Below are 16,886 nucleotides of genomic sequence, written 5' to 3'. Positions count from 1 at the left end.
TTCTTGTTTAAAGATATTAAGAGCGACTTAAAAAAAAAGAAAAAAAGAACTGCAGTTCAAAGCTAAATCACAGCTTCCTTTGAAGGCTTCAACCTGGTAGCAGCTGAACCTGATTTGCTGGCGGTGCCCTACAGCACAGCAGGGGGGCAGTGAGATCATCTTAGTAAAAATCTTTTTAATACCTTGGGCCCGGATAAGAGCGGTGCCACAGTAGCTTAAATCAGACCAGTATATAGAAGAAGCTGTAGCTTAAGTACTTCTCACTAGTGTCTGAAGCTCAGGTCCCTGCATGCTCCAAAGCGGCTTGATTAGCTTGCTGGAGGATTGTCCAATCTCTGGCTGTCACAGCAGGGGGCCTCATGGTGTATCCTCCCACCTCCCCCAGTGTTCTTCCTCAGGGCTCACTAGATCTGGGCTGCATTTTAAACTCCCCATTGTATCCCTCAAACCTTCTTATTCCCTCTTCTCTGTCTTGCACTGTTTTCAATCTTTGCCTTAGGGTAGGTACACCACAAATGTTCCGTCTCACAGCAGGAAGCCCAAACTTCTTAGTCAAGCTACCCAGCAAAGTAAGTACTTTTAGAAAATAATTTAACATTGCTCTTTGTGACTTCCCAGTTGCTTCACTGGACAGGCCAGTGGAAAAAGGTCAGCCAGCTCTAGAATGGTGAGCAGTGTGGATTCTCACTATACATGATTCAAGGGAGTCGAATGATAGGTTCAGTAATATCTATGGGAATTCATGCTCATTGGTTTATTGCAGATATATATGACAGAGATGCGAGCTGTTGAGATAAATAGAAAGTCACGAAAATGTGGGCAAAAATGGAGAAAACATTCTTCCTACATGTATAAGAAAATTTTGTGGAATCAGGTAACATTTTAATCTTTATCCATCTTTGAAAAATGTCTTTTAGGTACTACCTAATTTCCTTTCAATGCTTTGTAGTGTTTGATTCTATGCATCTATATATATATAAAAAACATGCATATTTACAGGTAGCAAGGACAGATCAGTTTTAATTTACACTTGTTGATGTTTTTTTCTGTCTGAAGCAACAGGAAAGCACCTTGTCGGAGTGTTCTCTTGTTTTAAGTTTTTATATACATTCAAAATTTGCTGCTAAATTTAGGGGAATCAAGGTTGCACTGACAAATATTCTCCTACAGCAATGGCTTAAAAGAATGTTGAAAGTTATCAATACATTATTTTAATGATCAGTGAATCTACTTGGCCATGTTCCCTGTCAACAGCATTCTCTAGTTTAAATGAGTGAAGGAATTAATTAATAACCTATTTAAGAAAATCCATTAAAGTACAAATTTAACACATTCAAACATAATGTATATTTATTGATATATACATTAGGTTATATTTATGAATCTCTGAAAACATACCACTTCTCCCTCCTACTGTATAGTCCCAAACCAATCGTTTTTCAGATTCATACTGAACTTATGAGTCCAAACTCCTCCAAAGGTCAAATAAGTAAGCACATATTAAATTTATTTATGGTATGTGCTTACTTATTTGCTAATCTATTTAATTTATTTGGAATCATATCCTCAACTACTGATATAATGTGTGCAAATGTGTGTGTATAAAATGGGGTTTAAAAAGAAAAAGCACTGAATGTTGGAAGCTGTAAATCACATACCAGTCTTATGTTTACATTTGCTTACCATGTTTACATTTTATCACTGCTGCACTTTAAAAATGGAAATGTCTTGAGAGCTGTAGTGAACGACATTTCTTTTTGTATACACTCTGTGTGTACATAATGACAATAAAGTCTGTCTAAGTCTAGGCCTATGTGTTTTAGAGTCAATATTTACTGATTGTGCCTATCCTTTTTGAGTAAGTGTCACTGGTGTTACCTTCTGTTCCATCTTAATGCTCATCTGAATTTTGGCAGCTCTTTCACATCGATGATTACCTTAACCTTAGCCTCCTATGGTGATGTATTCTTTTATCGTCGTAAGAAGTCATATTTAAATGTCAATATCATTGTGGCTTAAACATGTAAATAAATGTACTCTTTATCAGAGCATATTGTCCCAAAAGTGAGAACATTTCTATAAAAAAAAAAAAATCCTGTCTCAAAATCTGTTTTTTTTCCCATTATTTTATGCAGGCCAGTTAGTTATACGTCAGCTTGTACACCTAAATTCGGCCAATCATATATCAATGGTCATCTGTCAATCAAATTTTTTCAGTCATAGCATCTGGATTCATATGTCGCAGCTAATATATGTATTGGTTGCAATAAGAAATTTCTGTCTTCGACAGGTATAGTGCTAACAGAACTGGCAGCAGGGCTCAAACATGTACAGCTGTAAGTCTTCTACACCAAACGGCTTCGCCTGCCGCCTTGGCGTCCACTTAAAAAAATTTTCGTCCCCACTGTCCTCCTCTAAATAAAAAATGTATGACGGAGGAGAGTCATCCACGAACTCCAACACAAAACTGTCCTCTTCTTGCATGTTTCCACTGTCCATAGCTTTCCTTTACAGTGTCATGGCTATGAATCTACTATCTAGGAACCTACAAGCATTAAGTTGTAACCAGTAACTTGTTAGCAAGATGCTTCCAAGACACCAGCCACGAACAAACTAGCTTGCCACAAACAAACTTGCTTGCAAACCTTCCTCCACAACAATCCCGCTCCCTTGATAATCGACCATTCACATTCACTTGGAACAGGTGCTTCCCTACGACTTTAAAAAAACAAACAAAAAAAACACATCGTATAGCCCACATTTAGTAGAGATCTGGGATGATTAAGTAGAGGACGCAGCCCAAGATTCATATTGAGAAACAGGCTCACAGGCATGGAGTCGCAATTACACATTGCCATTCTCATGCTCCAAGACATTGATAACCATATCTCAAAGTAATAACACACGAGAATAGGCATCTTACACACATTTGCACTTCCCTCACATACATACTATACTTCCAATTCTGTGTGTCAATGCTGCAGAGTTGCAATCAGTGCCCAGACCTGGGAGGTATTCCCTTCATCAGGATGAGCAGACCAAATGATCCACCAGCCAACACCAGGATCGCATCACCGTACACCACCTTGCCTAAGTAAATCTGGTGTCCCGCCTAAACTAATGACTTACCCCAGCCCCAACTGTTCCCAAGCCCTTCACCCAACGTTGGTTTCATTAGGATCCAAATGAGCCAGCCAGCCAGAGCAGCTGCTAGATTGAGTAGTCCAGGCCTCCCATTGAAATACAGCTCCAACCCCATGAAATCTAAATCCCCCTCCCACTTCAACAGCCCAACAAACATTATCATCCCTACCAGTGATTCAGGAAGGCACCCTGGAATAAGAAGGGACGGACTGGGTAAAAATGCTCTCCTAGGGAACCAGCTGTCCCACTGACTGCAACTGGCACCCATGTTCTCTAAAATGCACCAAGAGAGGGAGACACCAAAACCTCCATCTCCGGGCAAACAGCAGCAGTGGCACTGCTACTGCCTGTAAACACGATCAAGTTAAATATTTGCTAAGAAAAATAAAATGGTGTTCTTTGTTTTTGACCTCCAGAGAGCAGTTCGATATAAAATCAGCCAGATCACAAATGGCAAACTAACAAAACGAAAATATTTTTATTTAGAGAATAGAAGAGAAATGCATTTAAGAGGGCTAAAACCTAAAGAGGAAAATAGATTTTTTTAGTATCTCATATTATTATAAGGACTGCAGGGAGTCGACAGTGGGGCCTCAGATTCACTGATCCTTGTTGAGCTGCCCCTTCAGCATGCTGATTCTCCTGTCAGAGTCCAGTGCTAGCATGTACTCTCTAGACATGAATGAGATGTCAGTGAAGGTGGAGGACTGGAAAGTAAAATCCAACGGTGCATCTTAGTAGTTTTCTTTTTCATTTTAATATTTATGTTGCTGTACTCCTACTCAATTCTTTTTAAATTTGTTCTTTACACTACTCAATGGTGAGCTCCATCTCTTATCCAGCTGCTTTTCTAAAATCTTGGGAGGAGGCACATCGACCTCCGCAGGGACATACAACATGAGGCTGTATGGGTGATGAAGGTCGTCTGACACAGAGATATGGCATTTGACATTAATGACCAACATTTTAGAGAGTAGGTCCCATGCTTGAGTAGCTTTCACTTTTTTCTATTCAGATACAGAGGGAAAAGCACAGTCTTGGAGCCGCTCTGTGAAGCTGACGCATGGATAGTGCAGCTTGTTCATTACATAATTTCTATAGGTCTCCACCAGTCGCTACCAAAATTCATAACTGGGCTTACTTAAACTTCAATTACTTTATTTCACAGGTCAATGTAATGGGTGGCCTTGAAAATGACGCTGCCCTCTACCATCCCCTCATAATGCACCCTACCGAACAGATGTACATGCTCTCTTTCTACTATATGTGTTTAAAGAAGTCTCTAGATGACCTTCCTGCACTACATTAACCTTATACATTATCCTTTAAAACCCTCACTTGCAATGTGGCAGAGGATCTCACGTGTTGTCTGCAAAGAACGGAACTGAGAAGCGTAAAGATCCTGACTGCAGTCATATACCCAAAAGAAAGCATCTGGAACAGAAAGTCATAGGGAACAACAAAAAAGACCACATATCCTGAACAGATATTCATGTTCTGTTTCTACTATATTCGTTTGAAGTAGTCCCTAGATGACCTTCCTGCACGACTACATTAACCTTATACATTATCCTTTAAAGCTGCGATGGACTGGTGACCTGTCTCCCCCTCCTCACCCCTAGACAGCTGGAGATAGGCACCAGCACCCCTTGTGACCCCACTTGGGATAAGCATGTTAGAAAATGGAAGGATGGATGGATATCCTTTAAAACCTTCACTTGCAATGTGGCAGAGAATTCTACATGTTGTCTGCAAAGAACAGAACTGAGAAGCTTAAAGATCGTGACTGCAGTCATATACCCACAAGAAAGCCTTTGTAACAAAAAGTCATAGAGAACAATAAAAAAAACCACATATAAAGCTGATTCTCAGACATTTTTCAAGGGAGCAGCAATCATGAAGCATTTAAAAAATGTTTGCTTTTGTATAAATAAATAAACTGATTGTCTAGATAAGCCCATGGCTTTCTTTATATAGCAACAGCTGAAAGGGTGCCACATCTTTGTCTAAGAGGGTTTTAATAGAACAGCAGTGCTTCTGTTTTCCACTAACCACAAACTGCAACTGCCTTTATAGATATAATGCAGTCGGCATCCTTTTCGAAAGAGGGCCCTCATGGTCTTTTAACTGGACAATGCTGTAGTTCAGTTATTAAAGCTTGGTTTAAACTTGCTGCGTCAACAGGGCATGAGGGTGCACATGCCAAAAGTGATACAATCTTGGTGCTAGGTCAAGCACCTCCATATTTTTTCAACTTTGCATGAACCGCCTACGCCAGCCTTATTCCAAATGGTAGGATATAAAGTTATTCTCCACTAACAAGTTTGCCTATTCTGACATCAAATGGAGCAGAAGGTTCAAGTGGAACAGGCTGGTTATTCAGTGACTAAAACTGGCATACAGGGGTGAATTTATTGGCCAAGCTTGAGGTTTCTGTTTCCATCACAGCATTTATTTAGGAAAACTTTTTTTCATAGATATATTTTTAAAAAAGGACCATATGGGATTCACAGGGGGTCTGGTTTCTCCAGCTTCATATCTCTATCTGTGCACCAGGTAAACCTACCTTTTATTCCACCGTATATTTCTATATGACACACCTTTTATTCTTCAAAATAATCAATTCTTATATATATAGTACTGTGCTTGACAATTTTGGAAGTGGGACGTCAACTGCTTATTCACATTTTTTCTGCCTTTCCACTTGATATGTTGATTATTGTCCCGCTGTGGTTTTTGCGAGTACAGCAACTATATCTGCGTCAACTATAAAAGGGTACAGAGGGTACATCAGCAGTCTGTGCATTGGGTTGTCGTGCCAGTCTGTGTGACAACCTAATGCCTTAGTATATCTTGGCCTTAATGCTCCATCCAGCATGTCCTCCTGACGTAAACACAACTGATAACTTTTGTGGACATAGAGAAGAGTAGATGTTAAAAAATGAATTACGTATAGAAGGCTGATGCCTTTTGAGAAGTTACCTTATTACATGGAACAATATTTCCTCCACCCTAGGGAGCATAGCATCAGTTATAAGTTGTCCGAAAGAATGGTTGAGATAGTCCATTCTAAGTTGCTTTTTGTTTATTTTCTGTTATTTACAGGAATTCAGATTTACATTTTAGAACAGCTAACTAGCAAGTTTCTCAAGGACTCAATTAATTTAATCCATTTTATTGATATTACACCAATTCACAACTCATTTTATCTCAAGGCTCATTACAGAAACAATTTAAGCAGATCATACAAACACATAAATGCTGTTAGTAGTTTACCTGCTGTGTTTTACCTGCTTTGCTCTTGTTTTCTATTTTGCAGCTCAAATTACAACCTGGGTACCATCCGGCAGAGTGAAATATGAGTTCTTGTAACCTTTGTGCAGTACTTTATCTCTGTATCATAATTAAAGATATACAGTAGTGCAGCATCTTGTTCCTACTTTTGATAGGATACATTTTTCTCTGAAGCACAGAAAGTCCTGACATCAGAGCATGGTTGTAGTTCAGATAAGGCTTGAAAATAAGGGGCATTCGTTTTCTCTAACAGAGTAAGTCTGGGTGTTACTCAAGTGTGTGATGGATGTGATGGATGATACAGAGGACACTAACTTGGCATGGACTTTACAGCTCCCTGAAGACCCAGTAAAGTACTCCTTGTCACTCAAGCACCCTATTGTGCCATATTTTTACTCCACAAACAATGCATCATGTTGCATCCCGGACTTAATTATGTGCCATTTGACCTGCAGCTTCAGCACTCTCTGTCTCCCTCAGTCAAACCATAATAATCACTCTATACAGGTCATACTCCTTACCTTGATAGCTGTGTCACCCTTGCTTTTTCCACTGACTTGTACAAACAATTTAATTGCTGAACGTTCTATGTATTTTTTCAGTTTTGGGCATATAAATAGAGTATTCATAACAATCCAGAAATTATATCCAAACACAGCCTAACTTATGCATAACGCACCACAGCGTAATACCCATGGTATGTCAAAAACCACTGTCCTGAGGGGGTCAGCAATGCTGGAGGTGCCTGGCCTGCATAAAAAGCACAAGAAGAAGAATTCTCTAAACTCTGCAGTCACTGTATTAACCTAGCTGCTTTTTACCGCATGCCAAAAAAATAAAGATGAAAGAAAGAAAGAAAGAAAGAAAGAAAGAAAGAAAGAAAGAAAGAAAGAAAGAAAGAAAGAAAGAAAGAAAGAAAGAAAGAAAGAAAGAAAGAACATTTCACTGATTGATTGATTGATTGATTGATTGATTGATTGATTGATTGATTGATTGATTGATTGATTGATTGATTGATTGACTTTATTGATCTCACAGTGGACAAATTTACTAATTACATCAGCTCAAATAGTCAAAGAAGAAGAATGTGTCCGAGCCAAAACGGGACGTTTTCCACTTCTGCATAATAAGAAAGTTTGCTGCATACAAGCTGTCCTCTGATTGGTCAAATGCCAAAATGATGAGTACCACCACGTATTAAGATGTTTCCTGATTGGCTCAATATAAATCATGAGCTACTGGATCTAATAAAGGAGCTAGAAGGACCCCATCTGTTGCTGGTGTCCAAATTACCAAAAACGGTAACTTGCCCCATAAAGGGCTGGCAAGGTCTATAATGAATTGTATAATTCATGTACATATTGTTTTTAGTCTATTCTATCTATTAAAACTATTTTGGTTGTTCAACCATAGAATTATGTCATGTTAGTTAGCTATTCCTACAATTGAACTAGAGTTGACTTTACATTACATCCATATAAGATGATTTGGAAATCCTAGCTGTCCTAATTTGCGCTTTTTTATGTTGATGAGACATACCTGCTTTCCAAGGTTGCCCTTCATGTTCTATGTTCATGTTCAAATTTCCATTTCAAATTTGTTCTTCTTCTAGCCTGGTTTCCACGTTTAATTTTGACCTACCGTATACCGTTTCTTCATTAATTCTTCACTATGCTGAATCAACTTTTCAGTCTTTTTCAAACTGGCAGCAACCAGCAATTAATTAAAAAATAAATGCATTTAAAAGTTTACTTAATAAATCTTTATGTAATTGAACGTAAAAAAAAATCACTATCTATAGAAATAAAACTTTGATAGACATGTCACATGTCCAAGGTCTTCCCCGGCTTTCTGCCATAGACTTCTGGAGATAGATAGCAACCCCACTGCAACAATTATGGTGTGAGTGGGAAAAGATGGATGGATTGAAGTGATGAATCTTGAAATAAATAGAGATAACATATATAAAAATATTAAATTTAACAGTTTTTTATTATATTGACTTTTGTTTTTCAATTTAGTATTTACTGATTTTTATTTATTTATATATATATATATATTTTCATCGCATGTCATGGCACGATCTTTTTTTCTCCATACATGAACAAAAATGAACAGAGGGAAGATAAATCTTGTATTATCTTTTCCTAAAAACACATCATTCCGCCCCAACTCCTTACCAGTTCACAAAGCAAAATCACCATCATTCATCTTATTGTTCATAATCTCTCAGAATTTTGTCTTTGCACATTTTTTTTTTACTTTGTAAAGACTTGTACAACTTTCAAATTTCAAACTCAAAGAATTCCACAGTTTAACGTCATAAACAGACGGACATTTTTGTTTCAACGATGTTCGTGCATATAATTCTGAAAATTATATTTTCACCTGTGGCAAATGTCTTGTGCAACAAAAATACTTTGAAAATCTTAGGACATTTTTTTTTGTTTGTTTGTTTAGCTTTCCACATAACAATCAAAAGTTTTAAGTTGACAAGATTCTTACATTTAAGTAGTTTCTTTTCAATAAATAAATAATTGGTGTGCTCTCTGTAACCTTTCTTACTGATGATTCTAATTGCTCTTTTTTGCAGCAGGATCAAGCACTTAGTGCAACTGGTATATGTGTTACCCGAGACCTCAGTACAATAACTGAAATATTGGAGAATCACTGAGAAGTATAGCATACTCAACAAGTTACAATCAAACAAGTCTCTAACTTTATATAAAATGCCAGTACTTTTGCTGACCTTTGTTTTAAAATAATCAATATGCGCTTTCCAGTTTCATTTACATCTAAAATAACACCGAAAGACTTAACTGTCTTTTTATACTGACTTTATAAATTGCAATTTCCACATTATCACTTTTGCTATGACTACTGAAAATCATATAGTATGTTTTGTCCCAATTTAAAGATAACTTATTTTCCTTAATACAATAAAAGATACATAAATACTGTTATTTATTAATAACAGTATTTATGTATTTTTTATTGTAAATAAAACAGCTATCCATACAAAAGCTACAAGTCAGAAAAACACTTTAGTGGCACTACAGCCACATTCTAACTTTACTGTAGTTAGCATGTATGATTTATCTTTTCAAGCTTCATGACTCTGGTATGTCATTTCCATGACTAATACTTCCTTTGACATCACTGACCATACTGAGGACAAAACAATCATGGTCAAAAAAGTTGTTTGCTTCCGCTGTATCTTGCATATAAGATGTCAGCATCTTTATGAAGTACTGAATATTCCTCCAGTGCAGTTGTATCTCCCAATTGACCGAATATATAATTTATCACAATATCTCAGAATTGTAGTTTGTTAGAAAGATGAGAAATTCTTTATAAATCTCTGGTGTTGACAGAAATCATTATTAGTCATTGTAAACAAAAAATATGTCAGTTTCGGCTTTTTTGAATTAAAAAAAGTGTTTTTGTACTGCATAAACTTGTACACATGTCTTCTCCATGACTACTTCATTCATCTGACCAGCTCTGACCTAGCTCTTTGTGGAGCTTTTGCTTTGTCTGGTATTTGAGAGTATAAACCTTCTGCTAGCTGCTCGGGGGACAATGAATCTCAGCTAAGCAAATTTCTTCACTGCCATTTCAGCAGATTTAAACTCATAGAGAATCATGCTGCCCCCGCTGGAAGCTGAATAAGCTCCCCCCCACCCCCCCAGATACTATGCCACCACTCATCCCTAAAAGTAGATATATTATTTGTTGATTTCTCTCTAAATAGGGGTTTTGAGGTCTATTTACAGCTGTAAGCCATAAGGAAATACATAAAACTCAATTTGCAGTCACTTGGATTGGAACACTTCTTGAAACTCTGCATTTAGTAAATAACTAATATTTGAGAGAAATAAAGGTTTCATTGTCATATCTGTGGGTGTAAATAGAATCAATTGCATTTTATTGCACAAAAATCACAAGTCTTTGAACATAGCTCTTATATTAATTCAAATGTTAATATAACAGATTTAGGGTTTCTCATTTTTTCAAATACCTTTGTTCTTGCAGGAATACGATACAAAACCAAAGTTAAGTTAACCAAAGTTAAGTTTTTGCCACAGTTAAATTCATTACCTGATCACCATTCATCTTTCCCACAGCCACTGGAAACAGAAATGTAGTTTAATTCATCAGGTGACCAGAAATGAGAATTGTACCATGCTTAGGTCTTTACCATGCTGGTCCTCATGGGAAATGTTTTCCTTTAGGCGAAACAATACAGCTTTTATACACTAGGGCAGCCAAAATTGACAAAAACTAAGTGAGTTTTGGTAAACTAAACTGAGTTTTTTGGTACTGCTTTAAATTTAGCTTACACTTAAATTTGGCTGACACCTTCCAATTAGTTAGTATTTCATTCTTTTCTAGATCTTTTATACATTGCAACTCAGATATGGGTGTGTTTACATTAGTAGCTATTCAAAATTTCCCCAATTTCTTTGATCAGCCTTTGGCTGGTTCTTGTCCCCCTACAATTCAATTTTAGACATCAATCTTTGTACTAATATATTATTTCTGTCATGATTTGTGGACTTTAAGATCTGTAGACAAGCATTATATCCTGGTCAAACCCGTTCAATTCAGTGAAAGGGTCTAGTCAGAGAAAATAAATATGCATGCCAAGGAGAAGGCCAGTGGCTGGAAAATGGAGGGGATTTTGCTGGGTGCTGCAGGGAAGTGGGCTGCCATTCCAGAGTAGCCTGAGTTGTTTAACTGATGCTTGCAATAAAATGTTACAGGTTCAGAATACACTCTGCTACATCTAAATAAAATGTTTCTTTGTCTTTATAGGTGTTCCATCCAGCCCAAGGAATGTGATCTCCATTGTTAATGAGACCTCCGTGATCCTGGAGTGGCATTCTCCCAGGGAAACAGGCAACCGAGACGATGTTGTCTATAACATAGTGTGCAAGAAGTGCCGAACTGACCGACGCTCCTGTTCACACTGCGATGACAATGTGGACTTTGTTCCCCGACAACTAGGTCTGACGGAGACCAGGGTCTTCATCAGTAACCTGTTGGCACACACCCTTTATAGCTTTGAAATACAAGCCGTCAATGGTGTGAGCAACAAGAGCCCATACCCAGCACAGCATGTCACCATAGACATTACAACCAACCAGGCTGGTGAGTGCCTAACATTTCTGCTTCTTTTATAAAAACAAAATCCTAAAATCTATATTATTGACTTCTGTAAAAGTGTTTTTTTTTCTTTTTTATATGTGTCACTGGATGAGCTCTCGTCCAATCATACTAGTTGTATTTCATTTTCCATTTTTTAAATTGCAGATTTTCTATTACGGTACACTTGCTACTATAAATCCATTCTGCCTGCAAAAAGCATAATCTGACACTCTGTGCATTTCAGAGTCACATTTCATGGGTTGGCAGCCTTCATGCCTACTTCACAGTGAATGATGAAGGCTAGGAAATGGGAGGAGAGGCTGTTAGGTGATGTGTACATATTTGCACTCTTTTCTAAGCCCTCCTTCTCTGGATTAAGGTAATTGCTTTTCCCTTTGAAATCACAGCTGTGAAATTCACGCTTGGACCAATATGCCGCTTTTTATGATTTTAGTCAGGACAAAATCAGCTCCCTGCAACTTTGGTCTTTCCTTTGTTGCTTTTTTGTTCAACAAATCATGTGAAACAACCATAACCATTATTAAACATTCTAAAAATTCTTGTTGTAAAATAGTGGTCGAGGTGAGGTATTCATTATTTAGATTTTCTTTTTACTATTCAGAGGACCAACTACACTAATTTAAGTATATCAGTTTAGTATGAAAATGTGAGTTTAAGTCAACAAGTTTACGTTTCTTTTGGGCTTTTTGCTTAATACTTTTTATACATTTAATACATCATCAAACAAATTTAAATACAATACAAACTCTCAGAACACATTTTATTTAAGAAAATTAATTGATTAATCATTCATACACATGACATTAAACTCTTCTGTGAATAAATTAAATAATAATTTTAGAAGATCACAAGTTTGTATGACAAAACAAGGCACAGAAGAGACTTGTAAGGTTGTAAATACTATTTTTCTTTGCAGTCAAATAACTCATCTTGGATTTTAACAAAAATATTTGCAGGAAATCTGCTTTAACATTTTGTAAAGGTTTAGATTAGATTCTAAATAGATTTGTTTTCATTGACATCTTTTGCTCCACAGCAGAAGATAAAATTGCTAGAAAAACACCTACTATTGTTAGGATAGGATATTGATGGGCATTATTCTGTTTTGAGTTAAATTCTAATATTGGGTCGGGTATGCATGGAAATTAAACCTATACATAATTTTAAAATAAAACTATCCAGCCATTTATTTATCTTCTGCAGTGAAGACAACCTAAGGCTGAAGTCAGTTTTTCTAATGCATTCACCCATAAATATTCAATATCATTTTTAACAACACGGAAAGTCTAAGATGAAATAGAAAGAAAACCATCTGCAATTCATAAAAAGAAAATTGATTTTCTGGTTAGGAATAGATTACACTTTGCGTTTTGACAGAGTTTTTCCACTATCAAGTTTGAGACATTTGGCTTTTTGTGTTCCTGACTTTTGAAATATAAAAGTGAACTATATAGTGAGATAAAAACAGCAATATGAGGCTTTCAATAGGAATATTTAAGCTGATTTTGCATCTTGTTGGGAATTGAAAGAGTTCTCTATAGATTTTGAACTCAACCATTCCACTCTGGGGTAAATATTCTGCAAGTATGTTGCTGAATATTTAATTCTCTCTATAAAGTGGCTTGAGATTATATGAGTTGGGAATTGGTGCTATATAAATGACATTATTTTTAATTGAAGTAAAGGGTCACAGAAACATCTACCTGTATGCCCAGGTCTGGTTGTGCAAGCAAGTTCATCCCTAAAGGACACAAACATGTGTCTTCTAAAACCCTAAATTGTCACAGGAGGATTTTGTTACTCTTAACATAAAGGTGCATGCCTCAGAAGTCTAACTAAATGTCAGATAGTGAGAAAAGGAATTCTGTTATATGGTCTAAGTAAATACCTGCTTCAAATGCACTTTTAAATTTTCTATGCAAAGGAGAACAAATACATTGTCTTATCCAGTGATGGAATACCACATGTCAAATTTATTCCATTTTAGTCCTTTTTTTAGCTGTAATTGTTGAATCAACTTACTCTACATTTATCTTAGAGAACAATACAATAATAATTGCTTTATCCTGATTACTTTTTTGGATTGGAGAACATTTTGAAATCAAATTTGGCTTGGCTAGTGAATGGCATACCACAAATGATTACATCGACCCTCAGAGGAACATAATGACCGAGTGCTCATGTTTTTGCCATTGGAGAGTTCAAAGAGAAATGGGAGGAGAGATAAATCAGAACAAAGAAACTGGTTGATTTTTTTTCTAACAGAAACTGGAACCATGATAGTGAAGGAGGGAAAATGAGTGGGTAAATAGGGCTGACTGTAAATGTGGCCTAATGGTGCTGACTGTACCTGTTTGACAGGCTAATAGCAGACTTGACAGATAGATGTGGAATGAGCATTGCCCATTTCTATTGTGGAAGCCTGTTACAATAATGAGGTTTCGTCCGGTAATCTCCTAGGCCTGTGTCCATCTTTATGTGGCCCTTTTGTCACTAGCTAATTGCACTGTTCCTCAGTTTGGCAGGGGTATTTAGAAGAAAGCTACTGATAAAGCAGACGTATACAAAATGTTCATGGTAAGGATATATGAAACAACAAACAAATACACTCTCTGGAATCAATGTCATAGAGAAAAAGACGTGGGGATATTGAATTATGAAAAATAGCTTTTATGCAAAAAATGGAAAAACAAAACCACCTCCATTTCGTGCCTAAACTCATTGAATTCTATGGAAGGGTGTGTTAGAAATCTGTTGCAGATGGGGGCAATTTATAAAGGTATATGTGTTATGACTGCTTTTTAATCTGTCCCTACAAAGATTCAAATGATACATTTCTTTATTTTATCTTTTCTAGGTAACTTTAATGTAGGCTGTTCTGATGCAGAGGAACTTCATCTTTACCTGCAACAATATGGAGTAGTATTAGAAGAATTGAGTAGACTGGATTTTCAAAGATCTGAGCGGAAGAAACGGGGAGTAAGGGGGCGGCCTTGATGAGGGATATATGAACCATTGAGGCCATTTAGCTGCCCTCAATCCTGGCGTGTGTCTGAAAGAAAGAACTGATCAATATTGTGATTTAGGAGCTCATTTATGGTCCTTTGCTCGCCAGGAGACATACTCCCACAGAGATACAACCCCACAAATATTATCTATTCCACTTTGTGAGGTGATTAGTTATGTCTGACCTGGTTTTGTTTCATTTTTTCTATCATCTAAGGATAAACAAACTATTTTATGTCACATCCTTAAATTTCAGGGAGAATGACAATTTCTACTCACGGTGAATTCATAAAAGGAGTAAAAGGAGGGAAAGACAAATATTAAGTAGTCACATAGCTACCACCTAATGCACAATAGCACTATGATCTTACTGGCACAGCCTTCTTGACCTAGATTATTTGCCAAACGTCTCTCAGACCACAGAATGCCAATTATATCTACAAACAATCCTCCTCCGCTTGGCTGGTGTTTGGAGAGCTATTCCCACAGAAAGACAAACATTGCTTTCCCTAGCCTTCTATGGGCAAGTCGTATCAGATGGGTTGAATTCAAGATAGTAAGATCCAGCGCACTCGACTGAAATCCAAACAACCAGATGAATTAGACTCATGTCCACCTGGTGGGGCTCTTGAATCAGATGAGATGCTAGGTAAATATGTCCCAAGAAGATATCCAGAACGCTTCTCATTATGTCTCACTAGTTTTATTTTTTCAAAATGTACCCTCCTGTGTGTCCTAAAGTTTTCATCATGCAAGAGCTTCCACAGCTTTCTGGCTTGCCATTTTTATTCTACCTGCTGTTTGTTCTACTGATGTTAGAATACCCTGCCACTGGATCTAAAAGGTGAGGTATTAGCTGCAGGCAAATGAACAAGAATGCACTTACCAGCAGACGCTCCTGATGTCTTTTTACTGTGTAATAATTGACTGTGAGCATGCGTGTCTATATCTTGATGTGCTTAAGTCAACGGGAATTTATGTGCAAGATGAATGTCTTCCTTTTATCTCCCCTTTTTTGCTTTCTTTCCCCCCAAAAAACGAACTGTGTTCAGAATCCTCCTTGTATAATGTGATTTTGAAATATAATTCAAGCGACTGGTATTTGAGGGAAGTCCCTGATGCTGAACTGATCCCTCTTTAAGATGTTTGAGAGAGAGCCATTACCATGTAGTCATGGCTGGCTTGGCCTTCTGAGCCCCTGTTAATAAGGTAGCAGCCGTTGAAAATATGACTTTGACTGCAGCACATCACATGACTGAACTGCTCCTCATATATAGAACTCTAAAATCCTATTGTCGGCATGGTTATTGGTAGGGTGACTGAATGTTAACCTAAAAACTTGAACTGTATATCAGAGAAAAATTTGATCAGACTATAGTTGTAGCCTTTGGTGTATTCTATAGGACTTAGTGAGAAGAAGACCCCTCGGCCTATTTATTTTACTTTTTCTATCATTTAAATGACTAGAATGGATAAAGCAAGAAATGATGATATAAAGGTTTTTTTTTTTTACATTTTGTTTTATAAGATGGAAAGCATCATAAGCTCAGCTTGATTTAGGTCTATAATTGAACCGTTCTAACATAACCCTTTGATTTGATATAAATCATTTAATGTTTTTTTTTTTCTATTTAGGGCCATTATTATGTTAGAAGGCAAACCCCTGTCCTAGTTGCACAATGTTTGACATTGGTAGCATGTTGTCTTCCCTTTTGCTACCTTCACAGAAATGTTTTATGTGTCTATTGACAGGCTATTGGTTAACTGCAAATAAGACTGTTAATGTCTTTCTTTCAGTCACAATTCCAAGAAGTCCCCATATTTTAGATGTGAAAAATTCCTGTTTGTGACTTTATAAATTAACTCTGCTCTAAATTTTCCAATACCTTACTATTGTAGGTGTTCTCTTGGTCTTACTAATTCTTCTAGTCACTGATGTTAAATATAGATTACAGATTTTGATTAAGATTATATGGCACAAAGGTGGACGCGGTTGACTAAATGACTGCTTAGGGATTTGGTTCCCCTTGATTTTGTTTAGCTGTATCCAAGTCTATGTTCCCCACCTGTGGGTCTTACTGCTTAAATACAGATTTTTCTGTGTAGCTTTTCCAATTACCTTTAAAATGTTACCTATATCTGACTGAGCAATGTCATACGCAGCACAACAGTAAACACAGCAAAATAAGTATTATGGTTTTAGTGCACAAAAGAGACCATTTCTGTGTCAGTTGGTGCTGTGTAGGAAACACATAAATAAAAGATATAAA

At 36.9% G+C, this 16,886-nt stretch overlaps 1 protein-coding gene across 2 annotated transcripts in view; it reads left to right on the top strand.

Moving 5' to 3' along the window:
• The window catches only part of LOC119798658 (ephrin type-B receptor 1-B), a 238,211-nt gene that overhangs the window by 158,815 nt on the left and 62,510 nt on the right, over positions 1-16,886 (top strand). For both annotated transcript variants that reach the window (XM_038308216.1, XM_038308215.1), the window contains exon 5: positions 11,257-11,592. In XM_038308216.1, the coding sequence (XP_038164144.1) occupies positions 11,257-11,592 (336 nt within the window). The remainder of the gene's footprint in view (positions 1-11,256; positions 11,593-16,886) is intronic.

The sequence above is a fragment of the Cyprinodon tularosa genome, unplaced genomic scaffold (genome assembly GCF_016077235.1).
Source record: "Cyprinodon tularosa strain WSP-4 unplaced genomic scaffold, ASM1607723v1 ctg632, whole genome shotgun sequence".
Lineage (NCBI taxonomy): Eukaryota > Metazoa > Chordata > Actinopteri > Cyprinodontiformes > Cyprinodontidae > Cyprinodon > Cyprinodon tularosa.
The sequence above is the reverse complement of the archived record's forward strand: the minus strand, read 5'-3'. Positions and strand labels throughout refer to the sequence as shown.